General features: G+C 31.9%; 1 protein-coding gene across 5 annotated transcripts in view; it reads left to right on the top strand.

Annotated features, from left to right (window-relative positions):
* The window catches only part of NBEA (neurobeachin), a gene marked incomplete at both ends in the record, with an annotated part of 621684 nt that overhangs the window by 116777 nt on the left and 478585 nt on the right, over positions 1-26322 (top strand). For all 5 annotated transcript variants that reach the window (XM_080719963.1, XM_080719960.1, XM_080719962.1 and 2 more), the window contains 3 exons: positions 15179-15287; positions 22233-22385; positions 23775-23943. In XM_080719963.1, the coding sequence (XP_080576089.1) occupies positions 15179-15287; positions 22233-22385; positions 23775-23943 (431 nt within the window). The remainder of the gene's footprint in view (positions 1-15178; positions 15288-22232; positions 22386-23774; positions 23944-26322) is intronic.

Here is a 26322-nt window from a genome sequence, read left to right on the forward strand (position 1 = left end):
TTAGTGAAGATTTAGAAAGATTACTATATTTGAAATATTTATAATTATCACAATAATTTATTCTTTCTGAACAGCTATTTTAAAATCTTAGTGCCAAAATCATATTTAAAAGGTTATCTGGTCCATCATTCCGGACACATGTTTTTTTTTTTTTTTTTTTTTTACTGCCTGCATTCAAAACTCATTTGAGCATGTATTATGTTTTTCTATTTAAATTGTATTTATTTCGTCAAGGAGATAAAAGTCATGTTAAGGAGATAGCATTCTGATTTTTTTGTTTTCATTCTTATTTTATATCATTCACCTTAGCTTTGTCCTCTAGTTACAAATTCCAAATTTGTCTGTGATATTACGTCATATTCTTAGTTTATAGCTAATTGAAAACATAATAGAAAAGATATCATTCTCTTTTATATTAACAACACTTACCCAATTTTAAGTTATATCGTGATATAGTTATGTGCTATTTTAAATTCTTATCTATTACTTTTTTCGTTTTTCGAGTTCTTTGTATTCGAGATTTGCTCTTTTGTAGACAATTGTACCAGTCATATAGTCTTTGTTATTTAGTCTTGAGAGTACTAGTGTGGAAAAGGATGTGCATCAGTGATAGAATCATTCATTTTAAAATGTTTTAAGAAGTTGCTAGGGCTGCAGTGTGGCTCAATGGGAGAGCACTTGCCCAGGATACATAAAGCCCTGGATTCAACCCCCAAGAACCCAATTCCCCCTAAAAAAGCAAGTTGTTCAATAGAGTATTTTTACTCTATTTGAAGAATGCAGACCTTTATGCAAGGGCTTATAGAATTTATTTTATGTCATAAATTCATAAAAATGAATGAAACCTTGAAGAATAAGGATATATTCTTATTTTTAGTCAATGTTAAATTATTGCAGATGGATATAAATAACATGGAAGTTTTTTAATCTTCCAGAGAAGATTCAACATTTTTTTTTTTTTTGGAAGTCTGTTTTGCATAATAAATACATGGCAGAAAGTTCAATGTTGTCTAATTTTTTAATTACATTTTGGGCAAATTATACTAATCTTTAAAATAAATTTTTACTGTCTTTTATATTTCAATCTAAAACATGTACTTTTTATTTTCCATGTACTTTCTTTACCACGGAGTCTCTTTTTATGAAACCTTTCACTGTTTCTATAAGCCTTACGTCTTTTGGTACTATATTATTTTTCAACTTGGAAGAGTTTTACTCAATAGTGGGTTTAGAATTAAAATAATTTATTGAAAGGATGGTCTTAGTTTCTGGAGCCTCTGAAGATAGGCTTTATTTGTGTAGGAGAAATTTCCTAGATTTGCTTTATTCTAAATTCTACAGACTATAGTTGTTCCTCTGTATGTGTACATATAGCCAGACAAATTTAGGTTTGAATTTTGAAGTTGATTATCATTGCGATGTTGAATATGTTTTTAACTTTATTGTACCTCAGTTTCTACCACTATTAAATTGGAATAGTAGTGGTTCACAGGATTGTTTAGGTTGAGTGCAATAAAATATATAGATCACATATAGAAAGTATCAAATAAAAGCCAGTCCTGGTGGTGCACACTTGTAATCCTAGCATTGGGAGGCTGACACAGGAGGATCGGTTTGCAGACAACCTCAGCTACTTAGTTTCTTTGCAACTCAGTGAGACCCTGTTTCAAAATAAAGAATAAAAATAGGTCTGGGGGTGTTGCTCGGAAGTAGAATGCCCCTGGGTTCCATCCTCAGTATCACAAAAAAAAAAAAAAAAATCAAATACATTCTGGTTTTCTTGATTCTGATGACAAGGAGATAAGTGGTCCTGGTAGTGTACGTTTGAAATGTTATAGATCTCCCATCCTTGAGAAATATTACTTTATGTGAGCTTTACTTCTTTTACTAATGATGTTATTGGCATTAGAAAATTACTTTTTTAGCCAGGCACAGTGATGCACACTTGTAATTCCAGCCTTCGGGAGGCTGAGACAGGAGGATCTCGGTTCGCAGACAGCCTCCCCCCACCAATTTTCATTTTGATACTGAGTCTTGCTAAATTTCTCTGGCAGGTCTTATACTTGCAATCTTTCTTCCTCAGTCTCCAGTCCTGGGATTTTAGGCATACAGCCATGTACCTGGCTGTCATTTTAATTATGACAAATACAGGTTGTTTTATAGACAGATGGAATATAGGATATTAGGAAATCTCAAAAAGCCTATTAATTTATGTTAATGATCTTATTATATTAAGGGTCCTATTATAGTCTAAAAGTTTATGACTCATTTCTTTATGTAGTGAACTTAAATCATGAATTTTCTTAAAATCATCTTGTTATCCAAAGTTATTTTAGTAAGTGACTTGAATTGTACAGCCCTTTAATAACTAGTCAAGCCTTCTTAATACTTAAGATTTTATTGTTAAATCCTAATTGGTATTGTTGTCCAATGTGAAACAATAAAATTAATTACTTGGAAAGTTTAAATATTTCAGTATCTAATTACCTTAACCAAATTTTGCCATATACCTCTTGAGTTAAATCCCCCAGCCCTCCTGTTTTATTTCTTATTTGGAAATAGGATCTCACTAAGTTGCAGAGGGCCTTTAAATTGTTGAGGCTGGCTTGAACCTGCAATCCTCCTGTCTCAGCCTCCCAAGTACCGGGATTACAAGTGTGCACCACCACACCTGACAGACTATATTTCTGATTTTTTTATTCTGGAAAAAGTACCTATTATATATACATTGTAAAAAAAATGTATTGCTTGCTTATAATTCAGCTGACTTAAAAATGAAATGTGATTGCTTTTCCTAGTCAAAACAAGTAAAGTTAATACATGTTTTTAATTTTGAAAACCATTTAAAAGTTATTAGGCTATAGCTTATTTGTATACTTTTTTCATATTTTTCATAATGAATATACCACTGGAACTTAGTCATATTTGCTTGTTTGCCTTCTTTTAAATAATTCACTAAGTTCACAGTGAAGTCATCTTTAATGTGAAACATAGGACATAAAAATGCATTAGATGAACATGTACTCAATATTTTAAAAAAACCAAATAAATTTTATTAATATTTAGCTAGGATAAGATAGATTTTAAAATTGAATTTAATTTTCAAATTAATTTGTAAGGAGTGAAAAATAAAATATATTAAGTATTCTGCCTGAAACCTAGGGAAATTTTAATGTAATGGTCAACTAGCCTTTACTTCTTTGTAAGGCCACTCCTTTTTTTTAATCTCTGGAATTATTACAGAAGAAATCTAATAATAAAATTTATAGTACATCTAGTGATTTAATTAGTTTATCACTTGTTAATAAGAAAGGACATTTTTGTTTTTCTGGATGGTTCCCACATATTACCAGGTACAGGAAACAAATTGAATGCTTTTTAAAGTCTTTCAGGTAACTTATTGAATTAAAAGTAGTGAATTAAAAATAGTATATACTTTCCCTTGGATTTACTAGAGAAAATAAAAATAAAAAGTGTAATACATGTATGAAAATGCTAAAAACAAAAGAAGAGGAATAGAATTGTAAACAACATAAAGTAAGCCAATAACAGTCCACGCAGCCTAGTTTTATGGTCTCCTACCAAATGACAAAAGCTCACAAATTCACCCTAAATCCAAAATTCAAAAAGCAATCTTTAAGGAGAAATCATTTCATTTAAAACATGACAAAGAATGTAGTTCTTGGTTTTTAGTACACTATAATTTCGCTTTTTTAAAGTATAGTACTAAAAGTATAACTATCTGTCCAGTAATAGAATGCATGGCTGATTATCTTTCAACCTAAAAGAGCACATAATTCATTTACTGGCCAGAATAAAACCATTTAGTTAAAACACATAGAAATAGCAAAATATAGTTCATTATTTTTGTTATATTTTAGGTAGAAAGAAGGTTCATTTATTAATAATCTGTTCTAAAATATCTCCTAAAATTTTGACTTTGTTCATGGATTGGAGCTTCCCATACAACTATTTATTTTTACTTAATGATAGTTTTATTTTTTTTCTGTGCAAGAAGAGTCAGGGCATGGTACCTGGCTAGAGTGATGAATTTTCTATAGTATCATTTGTTCTGATCCTTTGTTAAGAAGTTTAAGTGTTCTCTAATGACAGTGCCTCAGTATACTTAAGTGTGGGGACAGATGCTTTTTTCTAGCTGCATGGTGCAATTTTTGGAACATGAAAATACTCGCTTTTCAGTGTTTACCTGATATAGAGGAGAAATTTTCAAATTACTTTTTCAAGAGAGTTTAGTGATCAGGTACCATATAGTTTTATGAACATTGGTTTAGTTCCATATCTTTTGGAATTTATATAACTTTTGTCCTCTGTAGATCAATTGTCATACATATTATTTCAGGTGACATCATTGGAGATCTCTTCTTTGGTAACCCAACATAAACATGAATGACCTTTGCAGGATCACTTTGACATTACTTTTTTAGAGATAGTTGGGGGCTTAAAAGGGGTCTTGTTTATATGGGAATAGAGGTTAATGCCTTGCTTACCAGCAAAATTTTCTGCTTTTCAGACTTTAATTTTTGTTATTATTACAAGGTAGTTCAATCTGAAATTTGGAAGGCAGGTTACAATTCAGTCTCAGGTGAAAGAATAAGGGAGGGTACTTCGATATTGTTCTTTCTGCAGTTAGAGTTGAATCAAAGCAGTTAGGTATTTGGTATGTACCCTCTGTAACTCTGAGAGGCAAGTTAGTACATCTCTAATGCAGTTGGAAAGCTCATCATTAAGTAGGTTTATGAACATAAGGAGTTTTAATAGACTATTATTAATAACAAGAAACTAGGGGTCAGAAGTTTAGTACTGATCATTTCTTGTGAATGAATATGGAAAACAAGTGTCAGATGCCTATGGGTATTTGGTGACAAATATTTCTGTAGTTGTGCTATAGGGCTTACATTAATATTTTATGCAGTCATGAGTGGGACCAAATATAGTTTCTTCCAGCAGGTTGCAGTGGAACATTGATGAGGATTCAGTGTCAGACTACAGATGCTGACATTAATCATCCAAAATTATAAATAGGGCTCCTTAACTACATTGACATAATTAATTATTTAAAACGTCAAATTAAAATATGTATATAACTGCCTTGCAACTAGATTGATGCTGGGGACACATAGAGGAAAGTTTTGTGTGTCTACCCCTCAATAATTCATTCAGTAATAGTGGAGGTCCTATTTTCTGGTGTCTTTATGTCTCTTAAGAGTTACAGACATCTACCTATTAGAGTCTTAATTACTATACAATTCTTTGATATCTATTACTTTACAGTTCTATGCTGACATTTTCTCTGGTACTTGTAATGAAAATAGTGTTGGAATCAATCTACTTTAGATTCTATTTTTGCAATTTGCCATTATCATTTGGTAAGGATGCTCTGGATCTGGTTATTGAAGATTTTTATTGACATATTTTGTAGATGGATAGACTTAAGTACTTTGAAAACATACATGCATTATTTTTTAACAGACCCATGGAAATAAATTCAGCCTGAGTATTAATTGTTTTCAGGAAGATGGGGCCATGCTTGTGCCTCCATTGTATGTCTGACAGATAAAACAGGAATGGCAAGGTGTTGAGGCATTCAAGAAAAATTGGAGTAGAATAAGAATTTTCTTCATTTTGTTTTTTCGGGTTTTCTTCTTTTCTTGTGACAAGTAATGTGAAAAATAGGGGAGATTTATTTTTTATGTCCCATGTAGCAGTTTATGGAGTACCAAAGGTGAACCTGATTTAAGAGCATTTTTAAATTATTTGTAATATATTTCCTCAAAGTTGCTACATGATCCTATATGAGGAAGCTTGAGTCTACTATTCCGGAAAACTGATCATCACAAAATCAATGGGTACTAAGGTACAATGTGATAGGAATAAGTAGTTCTGGTGTGCTACTATTAAGTAGGATGACTACAGGACTGATAGTGTGCTATACATTTCAAAAGCTAGAAGAAAGGATATTGAATATTTTAAATATGAAGAAATGATAGATGTTTGAGGAGGTAGAAATGTTTAACATAATTTAAACATTAAGCTGTGTATACATGTTTTTAAAAGATTGTATAGTTCCCTCCACTAATCTGTACAAGTTTATGTTTTTATATATCAGCTAAAAATAAGTTTTTTAAAAAGTGTGTTTTTGATCCTGGTATGGTGGCGCATTTCTGTTATCTCAGTTCTTGGGAAGCTGATAGAAGAGGATCACAGATTCGTGGCCAGTCTCAGCAACTTAGTGAGGCCTTCAGAAAATTAATAAGAGCCTGTTTAAAAAATAAAAAATAAAGGGCTAGATTATATGTAACTTAGAGATAGAACACCTTGAGTTCAATGTGCAGTACCACAAAAAAAGTATGTATTTGTAAGGGTAAGCAACAGCTGCTTTGGACAAACATGAGTTACAATTAATGTCCTGGATTTTGGTCCATAGTGAATTTTATAAAAGTTGCAACAGAACAAAGTTGTGAATGATATAATTCTTAGAAAATATTTTTTAATGAACATATCAGCAAGATTTTATTTCAATAGAAGGAAGAAATTCTTGTTTCTCAGATTGTGTATTTATATGAACAACTTGAAAGCTTTAAAAAAGAGTCATGACATCCATCACCATTATAGCCAGAAACTAGACATTTATGAGAAGCAAGGATATATGCTCTAGAGAGAGCATAAGCTCCACAAACATGTATAGAATGCTCAGAAGGCAAAAGGAAACTTTCTGTTGCCTCTTATAAGAAGAGATGATAGCCCAGGAATCTTGCAGACTTTAATCTGTTTACATAATTGTGAATGAAGATTTTGCTGGTCTTGGTGGTGCACCCTTGTAATCCCAGAGCTTGGGAGGCGGAGACAGGAGGATCTTGCAGGTTCAGAGCCAGCTGTGCTAGCTTAAGAGACCCTGTTTCCCAAATAAAAATTGTATAAAAATAGGTCTGGGAGTGTAGCCCGGAGGTAGAAGGGTTTCCAGGAACCCCAGTACCACCTAAAAAAAATTAAAAAAAAAGAATGAAGATTTTGATACAGAATTTTTGTGAAACAAAATCAGTTTTTATCAAGAAAGTCTAGATACAGATCCTCAATAAATTGACCAAGCACACACAGACTTATAATATTAGGAAGCAGATTATATCTCTAGATTAACAATATAGAGTAGGATGCCGAATTTAAAAATGCCATTAATAGTAGCTTCATAAAGGGTATGTATTTAGATATAAATTTTATAAATCATACACAGGATTTGGGTGCTGTAAGTTACATATTGCTGATAAAAGAAATCAAAGACTAAATAAATGGAGAGTTATATTTCTGGATAGCAATACCCAACATATTAAAGATGACACTAAATCAATATGTAGATTTAACAGAATATCAGTCAAAATCCCTGAATATGCACAATGATATGGAAAAGATGGCTCTAACATTTATGTGGAAAGATAAAATAATAATTGAAAAAGAATGAAGTTGGAAGAATTATAATTACCTAGTTTTTACTATAAAGCTATGTTAATGAAAGCTGTTACATTAGGAAAGCGATAGGTATGTATCATTAGAAAATAATAGAGTTCAACAGTAGTGTCACATTTATTGATAACTGACTTTTGTTAAAGGTGCAAAAGCAATTCAGTTGAAAAATAGCCGTATCCAACAAATTAACCTTGAGATTATATACAAAATTAACTAAAGTTAAGTTTAAATATTAAACATGAAATACTACATTTAGAGGAAATAGGTTAGGTCAGGCAGAACCTTCTGAGATATGACATTAAAACATTTTTAGCCGGGCGTGGTGGCGCACGCTTGTAATCCCCACGCTTGGGAGGCGGAGACAGGAGGATCGCGTAGGTTCGAAGCCAGCCGCGCGCGCTGGCTTAGGAGACCCTGTTTCTAAATAAAAATATAAAAATAGGTCTGGGAGTGTAGCCCGGAGGTAGAAGGGCTTCCAGGAACCCCAGTACCACCAAAAAAAAAAAAAAAAAAAACAACACATTTTTAAAAGAAAAGAAATGATGTATTTGATATTACTTCATCAAAATTAAGTACTTCTCTACAAAAATTCAGTGAAAAGATATGCTACAGACTTTAGAAACAGAAAATCTTGCTTGGCGAAAGATTTATATCAAGAAATATAAAGGACTTTCAACCCTCAAAAGACAGGAAATAGTTTTTGAAAACAGGCAAAAGATTTAAACAGAAACTTCACCAAAAAGAATATAAGGATGTTGAAAGCTCATGAAAAGGTATTCAATATCATTTGCTAATGGTGAAAGATACAGTAAAACGACTATGAAATACCACTATACACCTAGTTGAATGGCCAAAATAAAAAAGTACTCATCGTGTAAAATGTCAGCAAGGATTATCAGAATAACTCGACACATTGTCAGTAGGCTTGCCAAATGGTACAGCTCATGTGGATATAGTTTGGAAATTTATTTTAAAATTAAACACATACCATATAATTAACCTTCTTGGTTTGTATATTCATTTATAAGAAGAAAATGAAAAATGTTCACACACAAACCTTTATGTGAATATTTTAAGTAGCCCTATTCACATGGGCATATGCCTTTTACAAATGAATGGATATTTAAACTAGTAGATCCATTCATACAATGATATACTACCCATCAATTAAAAGGAATGAACTCAGATGAATGGATCACTACACTATAAGATATACACACAATAGAATTCTACTCGGCAATAAAGTACAAAATTATATCATTTTTAGGAAAATGGAAAAGCCTGGATAACATTAGTTAAGTGAGATCAGCCAGGTACAGAAATTGAAGGGTCATATGTGTTCTCTCCCATGTGAAAACTAGAGTAAGTTGGATTTAAGAGGGACTTTAGATAATGAAGAAGAAATGCCATGGAAGAGAAGGAGGTGGTTCCTTTTTGGGGGGTGGAGAATCATAAAGGAAAAACTTCCATTGATAATATGTACATATGTGAGAATACCATTGCCAATCTCAATATCCCCTATAGAGAAGAGGCGGGTGTGGAGGGAACAGGGTGGAGGTGGGGGACAAAACTGTCGTGATAGAGAAAAGCAAGTATTAACCTGAGGCTTTGGATACTGAGAGGGTGTGACTGTAAAGCTGGTGTGAGTACAAGTGAGTTTATTGATGTGATAGGAAAGGTCTTTATTTTTATTGTGATATTGATTAAATCTGTATATCTGTGAACTTTCTTAGAATTGCCCACCAAAAAGATTAAAATAAAAATCAGTTATTCATAGTTAAAATAAGGCTGTGTATGTATGTTAAATTACCAGTGCCAATCTCAAAGTCTTGTATGGGGAACGGGTGGGAGTAGGGTGGGATCTGGAGGGAAATGTTCAAATAATTGTTTGCATGTATGTTTCTATCACTTTCTACTTCAGTATGATGTATAATATGTATAATTACATTGTACTAGTAGAAGCATAAAATAATAAGTCATATTTACTGCATATTCTTTAAAAATAAAACAAATTATAAAAAGAAAAGTCCCTCAAGATCAGATGTTTCAGTTTTCTGTGTAGTCACCCATTTTTCTGTTTATGTTTTTGCATTTGCTAACTTCAGTCCTCTTGGGGTATGACGTTAATATTTCTTCTGTTCAATAGGCTCAAAGTTGAGCCAGTACCCTCATGGAGGACTTGATTTGATCTTGAGGGACATTAGAGTATTGCATAAATAGTTAAGATCATCCTGTTATTATTTTTTCTTTCCAATTTTGAACATCTTAGATTCACTGTAGGTGTTAGAAAATTATATAACTAAATTATAACTAAATTCCTGAAGTTTGTATGCATGGTTGTTAATAGCGGTGTCTGCCATATGTAACATGTCCTTCATAAAGGACTGGTTCATTTCCTGAAAATGATATAATTTTGTTCTTTATTGCTGAGTAGAACTCCATTGTGTGTATATACCATAATGTTAGTGCATTATGAGAGTCATTATGTGAGTTGGTGGTAAACTGCAGAACTATGGCTTTGAGAGTTATTTTTTATCATTTGAGTATTTCTAGCAAATATTGAATGTCCATACTAAGTTTGTGAAAGGAACTTATCAAAAGGCTGTTTTGGCTGGGCCTGGTGGCGCATGCTTGTAATCCCCACGCTTGGGAAGCAGAGACAGGAGGATCACGCAGGTTCGAAGCCAGCCTTGCTGGCTTAAAAGATCCTGTTTCCAAATAAAAATATAAAAATAGGTCTGGGAGTGTAGCCCAGAGGTAGAAGGGTTTCCAGGAACCCCAGTACCACCAAAAAAAAAAAAAAATAGGCTGCTTTGTTCTCAAACTGTACATTTGTTGTATATCATATACTAATATATAGTAATATATAAGGAGGTTTGAGATTAATCCCTTTACATATGTATGCCTTAAATCTTATGTCCTTCACAACACAGATGGACCATATTTAAATTACAGGGTTTTTTTTTGTGTGTGTGGCACTGGGGATTGGACCCAGGGGCATTCTACTTCCAAGCCACCCTCAGCCCTATTTGAGTTTTCATTTTTGAAACTGGGTTGTATTTAAATTGTGGAGGCCTCATGTTACTGAGGCTGACCTCAAACCTTTGATCCTCCTGTCTCAGCCTCTATGTTATAGGCATACATGACCATGCCCAACTAAATAAGTTTTTTTTTTTAAATTTCAGGATTTTTGCTGTGGTTGTCAGAAATAGACTGATGAAACAAAATCATAATCTATTATAATAAAGAAAAATGTTAATGTGCAATAGCCTAACTTTATATAGAGCCTCTATAGGGTACTCTTGAGTACCCATGACCAAAAATGCTACCCACTGGTAGCAATTTTTATAATTTTGCCATCCTCTTATCAGGCTGAAGGAAAAGTAGAAATTATTGAAGAGAAATTTTATGTCCAAGGGTAGGCCTGTTGGTTTCATGTACTATCATATCTATTCTATCTGTCCTACATTTTACTGTGTTGCATTTCACTGTTTTCCTTGTTTGACCCCACAGATAAATGTATTCTCTTTACTTTGGCATGAAGCTCCCCTTGATGCGTGTACTGATGAATGGACAGTGTATGTGTTAGGACTGTATGGAAACTTAGCAGTGGTCTTTGGAGGTGTATTTTCAGTAGTACCTTGTCTGAAAGTGGCTGGCAAATGTGCTTTCTGTTAGAAACTTTTTTTTTTTTGGGTGGGTCTGGGGATGGGACCCAGGGACATTCGACCTCTGAGCTACATCCCCAGCCCTAATTTTATTTTTTATTTTGAAACCTGGTCTCACTAAGTTGTAGAGGGCCTCACTAAGTAGCTAAGGCTGTCCATGAACTGCGATCCTCTAGTCTCAGCCTCTGGGATGCTGAGATTACAAGCGTGCGCCACCACACTCGGCTTTTGTTAGAAACTTTTAAGTTAGATTTTGATTTTCAACTGTGAAAGAAGTTGAGTGTTGTAATTTATTGAGATGGTAGGTGTGTGTGTGTGTGTGTGTGTGTGTGTGTGTGTGTGTGTAACTGAGAACTAATTGTCTTGGCTGTGAGATTATTTTGGGTGTGAACTTGAGTTGATTTTTCTTTTGGTTCTGTTTCATAGTGATCACTCATCTAGAAAGAGTTTTGTAGTGACAGAGATAATATAGAATTTATGGTATTAGATGTTTTACATGATTATCATATGTGAAAGATTTCAGTGTGATTCAGTATTTAATTAGGCTACTAAGACATGAAGCCTTTTGAAAATGTCAAAAGATTTTCTTCTTTACTGATACCTTAAGTCTTATTTGGAAATTAATCTACTGAATTTATTCTGATCATTTTTTTGACTCTATGGCTTCTCAAGATTCTCAAGAGATTAAACACATCTTTTTAAAGGGGAAGGAGAGTTTTGGAACTCAAGGGAAATTTTAAAATTTTACATAAGTTAGCTACATTCTTTTTAATAAATGGTATTTATTCAAAAAGTCAATCTAGCTGTGATACTTTGCTTATTTTAGAACAAAGCAAATTGAGTAGCCAGCTTCTGTCTTTTATGAGCTGCCTTTGAAATCATCTTAGATTACATATTCACTCTCAATTATTTTAGCTGTAAACTAGGTGCACTTTTGTGATATGTTTTTTTAAATAATAAAAGTACCTCCAAGATAACAAAACTTCTTGTATCATATTACATAAGTTATTTACGTTAGTTATTTTGGAAATTAAATGGAAAAATTGGAATGGATGAAGTTATAGTAACATCAAGTCAGAATCTACATTTGTATAAATTTTAATGAAATCTTAATATAGTATATATGTTTTCATTTAAATTATTTATGATCATACATAGCTACTAAATGTTCCCAGGTATTTGTGGGCCAGGACTGCTGTGGTATTCTTTAATAATATTAGAATGCTCTGGGGACATAATATATTAAGTTATTATAGGTACTGTTACACTATTTCTTTCATTTTTCTGAAGGCCTAGCCCTCATCTTTTTATGATAATTGAAATATAAATTATTTCCTTACCCAGTTGAAGCTTATTAATAATGGGAAGATGGTAATTATTTTTGAGAAAAACCAATAATTTTTAGTGTCATTTTCCTTAAAAAGAGACAGGTTTAAAAACCCTTAACCATTCCTGAAGTAGAATTGCTACTTATAGAACTTATGTTGTAGTATTGTCTATTGAAAAGTTTAGCAATTTTATACCATGACATAATAATTAGCATTCTTTTCATCTGTCAAGTAAAATACTCCTCTGATGGTCTGTTCCTACTTATTGCTATACTTTTCAAGAGAATGTTCTATGTTGCGTATATTAGTTTAGGCTGATACAGCTACTTGCTTTTCGGCTTAACCTATATATTTAGATCCTCTACAGATGAACTGATGTGTTCTAGACAGGAAGTGGCATGTAGGAGATATAGGAATGGGCTGAAGTATCCTTTATATTTGCCTTTGTATCTAGGGGAGTTGGAAATAGGCAAGAATGGAGAGAAATTTTGTATGGCAGTACACAGAATTTTGCAAGTTTATTGTGATCCCTGCAGCAAACCGATGCATTTTAGTTACTGGTAAGTTTGTTAAATTATGTTTGAAAATTTACCTCTTCGAAGATGGCCATCTATTTCCTATTACGTCCACCATGTCAAATATATCTTTTTTTTTTTAGATTTTTTTGAAAAGATGTGGTATTGCTATTGCATTGGGTTTTAGGTATTATCTTAAAATATTTTAGCTAGTGAATGTATAAGATTTTTTAATTTTTGTCATGGTTAATATTGAAGTGAAATGAACATTTATGGATAGCCTGGTCATGTGTTATGATCTTGGAATTTTAAAATTAATATTTCTGATTTTGTAATGGAATTGCACCGTATTTAGAGGTCCAAGTTAATTTATTAGATGTTTGAGAATGACTAGTTCTTCTGAGATAAAAATAACAAAAATCCATTGTATCCTTGTGACAGTGATTTATTCTGAGAAATATATATATATATATATATATATTTTTTGCTTTTAGGGACCAGTGTAAGGCATTTCTAGTTTTTCCTTTTGGCAGTGCTGATGTTTAGAAATCCACTTTTTCAATAAAGCATTAACTCATGTCTAGTTAAAAATTCCATGAACATATTAGGAAATTGTGTAATCTCTATACAGTAGTTTTCTTTATTTTTTTTAAACATTTAAGCAGAAGTGTTAGCTGTAATATAGTACTTAAGCAATTGTTTGTGAAGTGGCCTTTGACTATTGGTCAAACTGATTTAAAATGAACTGGATTCCTTAATACCTATACTTCTTTTCAGAAACATTTAAAAAATCCCATGGGATTCATTGGTAGTTTTATTTTTCTTAAAATATCTATATTTAACTTAGAACAGACTAAAATATCATTGATTTGTAATATTATTTTATATTTTTGTGGTTTAATGCTGTAGGGCCAATTAATATATTTGAATTTTAATTTTCTGTAATGAAGTACTTTATTTCTGGATAGTATATTTTTCTAGCAAATATCATGCAGTCTTAATCTATGAGAACTTTTCTTATTTAAACAAAAATGCCACATTACTGGATAAATGTGTTATTTTATAAACTTATTAAAACTAGAAGAGCTTAAATAATTTGGAGCCTAGAATAGCTTCATATTCCTTTGGGGCTTTAATAATTTTCAAGTTTTCCTCTTTACCAAATTTTCTCAACTACTTGTAAGAATGAGTGCTGTTGTGTTTAAAATATATTTAGAAATTTCTGGCTTTATCCTTTCTTAAAAACATAAATAGGTAATTTAGGGAACATAATAAAGCATTTTAGGTAGATAATATTTTAATTCCTGATAAATTCATAGCAATTTATTATAAGCTATTAAGCACACACAATGAAGGAAAATATAATTTGAATTTTAGGAATACTATATTGATATGATGCTGTTTAAAAATTTTATATATAACTGAAAAATATATTATCGAAGCTTTATGTAATGCAATCATTTTATTTTTCTTTTGTTTCTTCATTCATTCATTAATTCATTCAGTCATCCAACAGTCATACTAAGTACTTAATCTTTGAAACATATCTTTCTGTGCTTTTATATGTTTGTGTACATGCTGTGTAATTAATTACAACTTTTCATTTCAATCTGACATGAATCATTGCTCTCGTGAACTTTTCTGAGGGCATATGTGGATATAAGTGATGTTACATATTTCCCTGGGAGTTTTTTGAACTAATTGTTTTTGAAAAATTGGTCAAATAATAAATTTATTTAAAAATAGGTATGTGCCCTTCAAAATAGTTTTGCATACTTATTTAAAATTCCCAATGATAGCCTTTTACTCAAAGTAATATTATGGTGAAATTTTCATTATGGAATGTGATATGTGTGCATGCACAGGTGTGTGTGTGTGTGTGTGTGTGTGTGTGTGTGTGTGTGTTTATATTGATTTAATTGAAGTAGGAATATATGAAACTGATATTTAACTAAGATATAAAACACACGGTTATTTTCAACTTATATTTATTTTAAAAGGACAAAACTCATTTTCTTATGCTTATGAGAAATATATTTGTGTGTAAGGTATAATAGCATATGTCAGCAAACTAAGATTAGATTTGAATATGTTTGTTAGCTTTTGCCATAACAAATTGCTGAAATGGAACATTATGTAATAAACATTTAATGATTACAAAATGAAATTATCTGTACTTTACATGCAGTGCTACTCTTTTGGCTTTCCTGGTTGAACTACTTAAAAGTTCAGTAGCCATGCAAGAACAGATGCTGGGTGGAAAAGGCTTTTTAGTCATTGGCTACTTACTTGAAAAGGTAAGTGTTATGTATTGATGGTCCTCTTATGTAGCTTTCATAGTTGAATGACTAACAACCAATACTTATATTTTCTATAATTTCCCTTTCCATTGACTATATTGACTGTGCAGTGGTCATATTGTTCCTAATTCAATAACATTTTTATATTATGGCTTAGACATAATTATAGACATGAAATCGAACTGGATATTAGAAGTGTAAATAAGATTTTGAGTGAAAATAGAAAATAAAGAAAAATTATTTTAACTACTTTTATAAAAAATTTGCAAGTACTATTTCTCTTTTTGTTTCTTTGCTCTCTTTATATTCATATTGAATTTTTAAAAATCTTGCCATTTACCGGGCGTGGTGGCAACACACTTGTAATCCCTGTGCTTGGGAGGCGGAGACAGGAGGATCACGCAGGTTCGAAGCCAGCTAGGAGACCCTGTTTCCAAAAAAAAAAAAAAAAGGTCTAGGAGTGTAGCCCAGAGGTAGAAGGGCTTCCAAGACCCCAGTACCATAAAAAAAAAATCTTGCCATTTTGTTTAGTTATTTTTTTTAAGGTTTGCTTTATTTTTCAGTTATAAGATCAAAATCTTTAGAGAAAGAAATATTTTTTAGCATTCTTTACCCATTATATTTGAATATTTAAAGCAATTTTTTTGTCAATACCTAGTATGAACAGTTTAAAATAAATGGGTTTAGTTATTTTTATATTTTATGATTTCTCTTTTTTATGTTTCCTTTGCTTTAGTGGCAATTGTATTATTATGGTAATAAATATTGAATTTCTAATTTTTGTCTTTCAAGAGATTGGTAAGCTACATGATTTCTTTTAAAAATTAAAATGAGGCTTTATGAATAAAGGGTTTACTTAAAAATAAAAATTATTTCTCCTCATTAGCATTCTTTTCTTACCAGCTAACTTTTTAATACTCAGCTTCTCTAAGTATAAAACTTTTGAGAAATAATAGAGATGAGTTCTCACCTAAAAATAAAAAACTTATTTTTACTTTGGGAAAGAAAATTGAGAAGGCTTTTGGAGATAGTTTTTATTACATCTCCAGTTATGTTACATTTGAAATATTTGTAGACTGTCTTTTCCTTGAAATAAGTACTGCCCTTTCTTTAAGGATTAGTGGTTGATCATTGGTAGATTATTAAGTAGACAGTATTAAGTAGACAGTAGACAGTATATCATTGGCAATATTCTTTATACACTCCCCTCAGTAACATTACTTAGAACTCTATTACAGCTCTTTGGCTTTACTTTTTTTTTATGATGGAATACTATTTTCTTATACCTAAAATATTAAGAGTTGTTTAGAAGACAGATGATAAACTACATTTTACGTGAATTAGGTGCCATGAAATGTCTGTTGGAAGAGTACTGTGTATGGCAGGTTCATTTTCTGGACCTTCCCTGTTAATACTATATTTCATTTATTTGTTGAAAATTTAGCAGGATAATTTATATGAAGTGAACTTATACTTAAAACTTACCTTAAAATTAGAAATACTATCAGTACATTCAAGTAAAATGAAAATATATGCTTGTACTATCAATTTAATTGGTAAAAAATATCTCATTGTCATTTTAGTTTTCACACATAGCTATTTTGAATTTTGACTGGTATGGCATATTATTATATGTCTTTATTAAACGTTTATCTTCTCTGTGCCATGCTTGGTGACATACTTTACCAATTGTTTCTGTTCCTCTGAGACCCACAACTCTAGGCAGGCAACCTATTCCAGATACTTAATTTTCATTAAAAATACAATATATTTTTTGGTTTTGGTTTATTTTGCTTACAATAATGTTTTCAAAATTTATCTATGTTATTTAACAGAATGTCATTTTATTATGAATAAAAATATTCCATTTCATATTTATACCACAATTTGTTTATCCACTTGTAGATATTTGTGTTGTTTGCATCTCTTGAATACTATGAATAATACTGCTATGAATATTAATGTACAGGATTTTGTGTGGACATAGGTTTACATTTCTCTTGAGTAGATTTTAACTAATATTTCATTTGTTGAGTTCTGTTTTACCATTTGAGAAATTACCAGTGTTTTCTAAATTGACATCATCATTTTGCATTTCACCAGCAGTAGTTGAGAGTTTCAAGTTTTCCACATCTTTTTGAACATTTGTTTTATATCTCTTTTTTTATTAAATCTTTGTAGTGGCTTGAAATTTGTGAAATAGCCCATAATTTTTTAAGAATTTGAAATTTTGGGATAACTAATAATGGCTCTCTTGCCGGGCATGGTGGCGCATGCTTTTAATCCCAGCATTTGGGAGGCTGAGACCAGAGGATCAGGGTTCACAGACAGCCTCAGCTATTTAGTGAGGCCCTTTTAAACTCAGTGAGACCCTGTTTCAAAATAAGGAATAAAAAATAAGGCAGGGGGTGTAGCTCAGAGGTCGAATGACCCTGGGTTCCATCCCCAGACCCTCAAAATAATTAAAAAAATAAATAAAATAAAAACGGCTGTCTCACTTTTAGTTATCAGTCTTGTCTCTTTTCTTTTACTTCCTTTCTCTCTTTTTATTCCCTCTTTGTATTTCTTCCTCATGTTTATAAATTCTAAAGACTGATTTGATTTGGTCCTTACTCCTGGAAAACATTGCATTTTTCTTTCTGTGTCTTACTATAATTGAGCTTATTTATTTATTTAGCTTTCATTATCCTATAAATCCTAATTACTCTGAAATTTTTCTCCCACTTTCAGTTCTGTTTGGATGCTTACTGATCTTCACAAATTAGAAATTATTCAAAATATGTCTCTTGATTTTTTTCTCTCAAATCTTTTTTTCTGTTAGTCTTTTGTATCTTAGATTACCATTCATCAAGTAGTTTAGACTGAAGACATTAATTGTTTTTGACCCTTCTTTTACTCACACTAGATCTACACTCTCAGCAAATTATGTCATCTTACTCTAAGAATATACCCAGAAGTAATGATTAGGTCTACTTCCTAACGTTATTATTTATGACATCCATTGATATCATCTTAGTCCAAACCATCATCCTCTTTAACTATTGGCTTCATACAGTTCATTTTTAATTATATTCAGTCTAGTCATCCTAAAATGTCTCAGATATAGTCCATCCTTCTCACAGTTGTCTTATAACTCTCCATGCTTTCTCCATTTCAGCCACATTAACCATACAAGGGCCACTTTGCGTTTCCCTTACCACACTGCTTTATTTTTAAGCAGTTAGTGGCCAGGATAGTAGAATTGATAATGGAGGTTTTATTTTTAATATCTTATTAAACAATCACTTATCTTTAATATGTCATAGAATTGTAAATTAGGTATTAAGGTAGTTTAGGAGAGACCTGCTTACTAATTGCATTTAGGTTGTTTCATAGAAAAAAATAATGTGGTTTTATTTCTAAATATGAGTTTGAAGAAAACTTAAGAGGGTAATATGATATTTTAGGGGTATAGTTTATAGAAAATTTTGTTCTTAGCAGCTCAGTCATTGAGGAAATGCACTCTCTTGTGATTACTGGGAGTCTAGTGGTAGGTGGCTTATCAGTCATGGCCTTGGTAGGAAGCTGATGGCTTGATCAACTTGGGTTTTTGAGAAGAGTTTAATGCAAGGCTCTTCAAAAAGTTGTAGACATTGTTAAAAGAACTCTGCAAAGTTTAAAGTACTGTAACTCAAAGAGGAAGATTTCAGTTGTAGGAGGAATCTACCTGGATGGAATGTGGTCTTTATTAAAAAAATACAGTATATAGATTTGGAGTAACAAGGGAACTTCCCAAGCATAGAAATAGGATAGGGTTTGGAGAGCCAACAGAGCATGTCCAACAAACTGGGCTATAGGCTTGGGTTATCTGAGTCTCAACAGTCTTATCAAAGACCCAGGTTTTATCTGTATCTCTGCTGTGCCACCTGACCTGTTGATTTTATGTTGTAGCTGGTATCTTTTGGGTTATAGGTAGGATACCTGGTGTCTTAGAGATACAGAACCTCATATCTAGGTGTTCAAAAAAAAGTTTCTTTCTCCCAATTACTAAACAAGATTGTTCCCTTAAATTTGATTAATCAACTTTTGTTTTGCCCCTCTTTGAACCAACATTTGTTTCAATGAAAATGCTAAACCTTGATGCTGGGTCTCTGAAAAAATTATTACCTTCCTCATCCAAACAACAACAGCAGATGATCAGTATGATTGGATTAGGTTATTAGAGCTCATCCTTGGATTCTTTGGGAGGAGCAAAATGTATTGCTTTAATTCATTCTTTTTTTACTTTTTGTCACTGTGACCAAAATACCTGACAAATATAGCTTAAAGGAAGAAAGGTTTATTTGGAGCTCATGGTTTCAGAGGTCAGTCCATGATTACCATCTTCAAGGCAGGAACTACAGTGCATTAGGGGCATGGTAGAGTAGGAAAAGCTGTTCTCACTTCATGGCTACCAGGAAAGAGGGGGAGGAGGAGAGGGAGAGGGAGAGTCTCCAAGTGACCCATCTGCTCCAGCCATACCCACCTTAGGACCTGGTTGCTTTATTCAACACATTGATTTTTTGGGGAGCATTTTATATTGAATACATAACATGAATACTGGAGAACAACTACTGCATGATATATCTCTATCAATGTGAATAATTTTCCATAATTTACTTAATATATAATCATGCATGTATACACACACACTCATACACACACTCTCACAATAGTTTTTATAATAAAAAATAAAATTTTTTGTAATCCATTATATTGTGGGCTACTCTAAATAATGGAAAGATCTCTTATTGAATAGTTTCATATAAAATTCATTGTTTCTACTTGTTTTATTTATATCTGGCATGGTTGCTGTAAGTGTAATATGTTTTTTGGTACTGTAGGTTGAACCAAGGAGCATTCCACCTTTGAGCTACATTCCCAGCCCTGTTATTTTTTTATATGCAACAGGGTCTTGCTAAGTTGCAGAAGAACCTTGCTAAGTTGCTGAACCTTAAACCTTAAATCCTCTTTCCTCATCCTCTCATGTTTTGAGATTACAGCCATGTACTACCACATCTAGCTTATGAATATTTTTCTAATTTCTCATTTTCCATTTCCAAATAAAGTTAGTCATGTCTCATATAGTACTTCTTAAAAATTATGTATTACTAACACCTAATGTCATGAGTCAAATTCTAGAACTTTGACTATAATGTACCATAAAATTAAAAAAAATTCTAGAATTTGCCTTTTCATATGTTTCATGTTTTTATTTATTTTTATAATACATTTTATTAGTGTATTATAATTATATATCCTGTGATTCAGAATGATAAAAAAGTACATGCACATATCACTTGCTATATTTCCCTCCATGTACCTGCACCCTGTCCCCCTTCCTCCCTCATAAATGTAGTGAGACTAGTAGTGAAACATTGTGTGTATGTAACTATATTTGAATTTTTCTCTTTCTCAGTCCTTGATTTTCCCCCTAGAATTCCCTTCTCCCAGGATCCTCCCACTGGTTTACTGTTTTTTCCCTCTCATTAGACTGAAGTCATTTTTGCTTTCTATTTTTGCTCTAGCTTCCACATATAAGAGAAAACATATGACCCCTGACTTTTCGAGACTGGATGATCTCAGCATAATATTCTATAGCAGAGCTTGCATTTTTTGTGAGGTTCAGATTATGCTCTTGCCTAAGGTTTAAAGATTTAGATCTATAAATTGTCCAAGCATATATATTTTATTTTATTTTATTTTATTTTATTTTATTTTATTATTTTTGTGCTACTGGGGGTGTAACCTAGGGGCTTTTATACCTATGGGCTATACTCCCAGACCTATTTTTTACTTTATTTGGAAACAGGATCTCACTAAATTGTTGAGAGCCTCACTAAGTAGTTGAGGCTGGCTTCGAATCTGTGTGATACTCCTGTCTCAGCCTCCCAAGTGCTGGGGTTACAAGTGTGCTCCACAACGCCCGGCTAAATTGTTCAAATATAAATAATTTAAAATTAGGCTCTACTTAATAAAAAGAAATATCAAACAAAAATATTGTAAAAAATCAAAGTAAACATATTTCAAAACTATTGGATATCTTCCACCCTTTCCTAATCTCTTTGTGCTTTCTCATATCTGTTCTATTCTTATTTTGTTCTTGAATTAGACATGGATTCAGTTAAACAGTTACTGATTAATTAGAGAAAGGATTGGAAGGACAAAAGGTGAATATGATAGTGTCTTTCTATCAAGAATAAATTGCCAAAGCTGGCCAGGATCTTGTGATCTTCCTGCCCCAGCCTTCTGAGTCCCTGGGATTACAGGAGTGCACCACCATACCTGGGTAAATCTGAGGATCTTGAAAGGCAAATGAGGACAGCACATCCAGGAGAGTCAGATTTCCTTTCTCAGAAACTATGGATAGGTCACAATAGTTTATGTTAAAGCAAGGTGTGGTACTTATGTCAATTTGAAACTCAGTTTTAACTTTGGAAGAAAAAATTTATTGCAGTTATAAGGTTAATTTATTTTCACTTGGGTTTGGAGCTAATTTGAATGATAACATTTCTCTTTCCCATTATTGTTGTCGATTTCTTCTCTTCCCCTCACCTCCTTTTCATCATCACTATAATTATTTTGCTCTAATTTCTGTGTCTTAAGATTTTTTCCTTATTTTCTGAGTTTGTTTTCATAATATATTTTATTTCTTCATCTTGAACTGAGAACTGCTTTATTTATTTATCTGCAATTGTTCTGGAAAGGTCTTCAGATAACAAGCTTTCACTCAAAGAAATATGCTAATATCCTCAGTTTCCTGATGTAATTAAAATTTCAATAATAAGTATGCAATTTTGTATTTTGCAGTTAATCTATTTGAGATAGCATATGAAACATTTATACATATTTGTGCTAGGTCAACAATCACATGATTTGATATTATAGATACTTACACATGAAATTTCTATTTTTCTTTTTTAGTCATCAAGAGTTCACATAACTAGAGCTGTCTTGGAGCAGTTTTTGTCATTTGCAAAATACCTTGATGGTTTATCTCATGGAGCCCCTTTGCTTAAGCAGCTTTGTGATCATATTTTATTCAATCCAGCCATCTGGATACACACACCTGCAAAGGTCTGAATTTTATTCCCATTCGTATATAAATAATTTAGTGTAATGTTATAAATTATATTTACTGGACATATATATAAAGTATATTTTGGCTTACTTTATAGTTAATCCAAGGTAGTTACATTAGTATTAAGAGAACGAAACATTAAATATATAAATATTACGCTGGGTGTGGTGGCGCACGCTTGTAATCCCTGCGCTTGGGAGGCGGAGACAGGAGGATCACTCAGGTTCGAAGCCAGCTGCACTGGCTTAAGAGACCCTGTTTCCAAAAATTTAAAAAAAGTATAAAGTAGGTCTGGGAGTGTAGCCCGGAGATAGAAGGGCTTCCAGGAACCCCAGTACCACCGAATAAATAAATAAGTAAGTAAGTAAATAAATAAATAAATAAATATTAAAGTGTATTTACCTATAAACATTAAGGTTGATATACCACTTCATTTTGGTATTTTAGATGTAATTCTTTCCAAGTAAGAAAATCGGATACATCATTTATTATAAAAATAGGAATAGAGAACATATACTAATTGTTTCATAACCACTGTGATTTTCACTGGAAAATTGCTTTTATTTTGAAACTAGAATCAATATCATGGCTTTTAAGTAATACTTGTGTTAACTAAGAGTATATTTCAAATACATAATTTTCTAGAAATCAACATGAGAGTTTTACTATTTTACTTTCCTGAATATAGTTCTATTATGACCTAATAGAAATCAGCAATGAAAGGTTTTTTTTTGATTTGGCTGTCTTTTTTATTTTTATTTTACATTTTAAAATGTATCATGTACCAGCTTAGATAATACTACATTTTGACTTGTATTACAGTTCATCTTATCAATTGAAGTCACTGCGAACCTCATTCTTTTAAACAAGGTGTTTTACTTTCCATTTTTGTGCTCACCTAATTAAATTTCAAAGTCAACTATATATTATGGAAATAAGTGAAGAAAATCAGAAATGACATGTACTTTTAGGATATGTGATAGAAATACATATTTTTCAGAGATACTATAGGTGATTAATGTTAGTTCTCTTCTTATGAAAAACAAACTTACCAAGAGCTACTGAACTATATTGGTTTTAAGAGCTATAGTCTAGTTGACTTTTAAACAATTTGATGTTCCTATTAGATTAGTTTAAATTGTTGAATTATTTAAAAGTATTTATCACTAGATCTTTAGATAGATTACCTTTATTAGATTATTACAAAATAAAAAGTGCCTTTATTAAAATCGATTGTATTAGGATGTTGATTTTAATTATTTTCTTTTTAAAATATAAATTATATGGCCTTTACTAATTTGCATTTGAATTATAAAGAATGGATCTTTGTAAGCACATGAGACATTTGAATTTTATTGTAATAAACTTCTCAAATTCTTTATTAGGTTCAACTTTCCCTGTATACTTATTTGTCTGCTGAATTTATTGGAACTGCTACAATCTACACCACCATACGCAGAGTAGGAACAGTATTACAGCTAATGCACACATTAAAATATTACTACTGGGTTATTAATCCTGCTGATAGTAGTGGCATTACACCTAAAGGATTAGGTAAGTATACCACTACCACTATGTTTACATTTTTTATGATTGTTCTTTATCCTCAGTACTATTATAAATATCAGTGTGTATGACTATGAAATTAGTTGCTGAACTATTTTCTTTTTCATGAAGTAGACTGGTATGTTGGAAATTGTTTAGGGTAAAAAGGTGTTTATTGCTTTTCAGCATTAAATTACTTTGGTATAAAGGCAAATAAAAATAAGCTATAGCCTCCTTTTTAACCTAAATGTGCTTTTTTATTCAGGAAGATACGTTCATAATATTAAAAAAAGATAAATAATACTGGCTACAACCAATTCTATATTCATTTATATTCATTTGTTATCTCTCTTTATATCTTAATTCTAGATTAGCCCCTTGTTCTAAGTATAGTAGAAACTGATTTAGCCTTTCACAATTTTCATGTTTTAAAATATAGCCAGTTTTTCTAACTGTATAGGAATATATTCTTAAGGAAAATAAAACAATATCAAAGAAAAATATTTATTGCCAAGTCACAAGGAAAACTATTACAGGTTTGGCATGTTCTGCCATTTCTCTTTGCATAAATATATAAAAATATTTAAGTTTTTTGACAGAATTGAAATTTTTTGTTTTTTCTCAACTCTGTGGTACTAAAAGAATGTAGCATTTACATTGTCTTTAAAGTTTATCATGTAAAAAGGTAATCACTTTTATGCTTTTTACTTATATCTTTGGTTTGTTTAGAATTGCTGATAAGTATTTTTAATTTTTCTTTAAGAAATGTCCTATCAGTTAATAATTTTACCAATAATGTATTAGGGCTCTTAACATGCTCACAATAACACTGAATAGTGCAATTTGATCACAGTCTTTTTGAGAAGGGAAAATAGCACTTTATCATTTTGATTTTGATGTAAGCTTCTTATTATTTTATGGATGGGGCTTTAAAATTTTTTGTTCATACTCAGACCTGTTTTTGTCCTTAATACTTTGTTTCATTACTTTTAAGTTGATAATGTTCAAAATTCATTGAATGGTTGTCATTCAATGGTTGAATTGGATTCTCTGTTGAGTTCTTTCTATGTTAATATGTTTAACAACATGTAATTATATATACAGAGATTTATTCAGACACATAGAAAAGTTCTATCTACAACTGCTGGTTTTACAGGTTAACAAACTGAAAGTTGGTAGAGTGACAATACTGGAATTTGATTCAAATCTCTGACTCAGAACTCTTGTTCTGAAACTTTGCAATATGATATTCTCTAAACAGGTTATATATTCACGCATGTTAATGTATACACAAATCATTAATTTCTAATTTACAAAACACTTGCTAGAGTTCTCATATCAGATTTCCCAATATTTTAAATTTTGCTTCATATACTTTATCATCCTTCATTTTCTCTTTTTATGAAATACTCACACATATTACTTTAGTCAGCTGTTCCTTGCTGTGGTCATAATACCTGAGAAGTACAATTTAGAAGAGGAAAGGTTTAGGCGGGGCGTGGCGGCGCATGCTTGTAATCCCCAGGGTTGGGAGGCGGAGACGGGAGGATTGCACAGGTTCGAAGCCAGCCGTGCTGGCTTAAGAGACCCAGTTTTCAAATAAAAAGTATAAAATAGGTCTGGGAGTGTAGCCTGGAGGTAGAAGGGTTTCCAGGAACCCCAGTACCACCAAAAACAAAAACAAATAGAAGAGAAAAGATTTATTGGAGCTCATAGTTTCAGAGGTTTCAGTCCATAATTGGCTGGCTACAGGCAGAATGTGGACAACAAGGCACATATTGGAAAAAAAGCCACTTTCACATGGTAGCTGGAAGGACAGGCAGGGAGACAGGAAGCAACTACGGACACAGGCATATCCCAGTCACTTTCCTCCTCTAGCTATGCTTCACCTGCCTAAATTACCACCCAGTAAATCCATTCAAATTATTATCCATCAGTGGATTTATCTACTGATGAGATTAGAGGTCTGATTTTATTATTTCACATCAGAACACTTTTGCATTGCCAAATGCATGAGCTTTTCCAGGGGACATTCTGCATTCACACCATGACACATATGCATATTTTTCACATCAATTGTGAATAAATTATATTCATAATGCCTTCTTACCCCAAACTGATTTTCTGCAAATTCTGTATAACATCACTCTTTATAATAGGATAACTAATTAAAATCATAATCTAGCATTAATACAGTTTTGTAGTTTAATGGAAAGCTCCTACCCCAGTTTTACCAATTACCCTCATGTTGTCTTTTCTAAAGAAGTATTCAATGTAGAATAGTTATTTCTGTGTTTACTTGTCTTTCATTACCTTGACATATTTGAAGAATACAGGTAATTATTTTTTAGAATGCCTCAATTTGTATTTGTTTAGTATTTTCTCATG

This window comes from Muscardinus avellanarius (assembly GCF_963383645.1).
Source record: "Muscardinus avellanarius genome assembly, chromosome: 2".
NCBI classification, from domain to species: Eukaryota; Metazoa; Chordata; class Mammalia; order Rodentia; family Gliridae; genus Muscardinus; species Muscardinus avellanarius.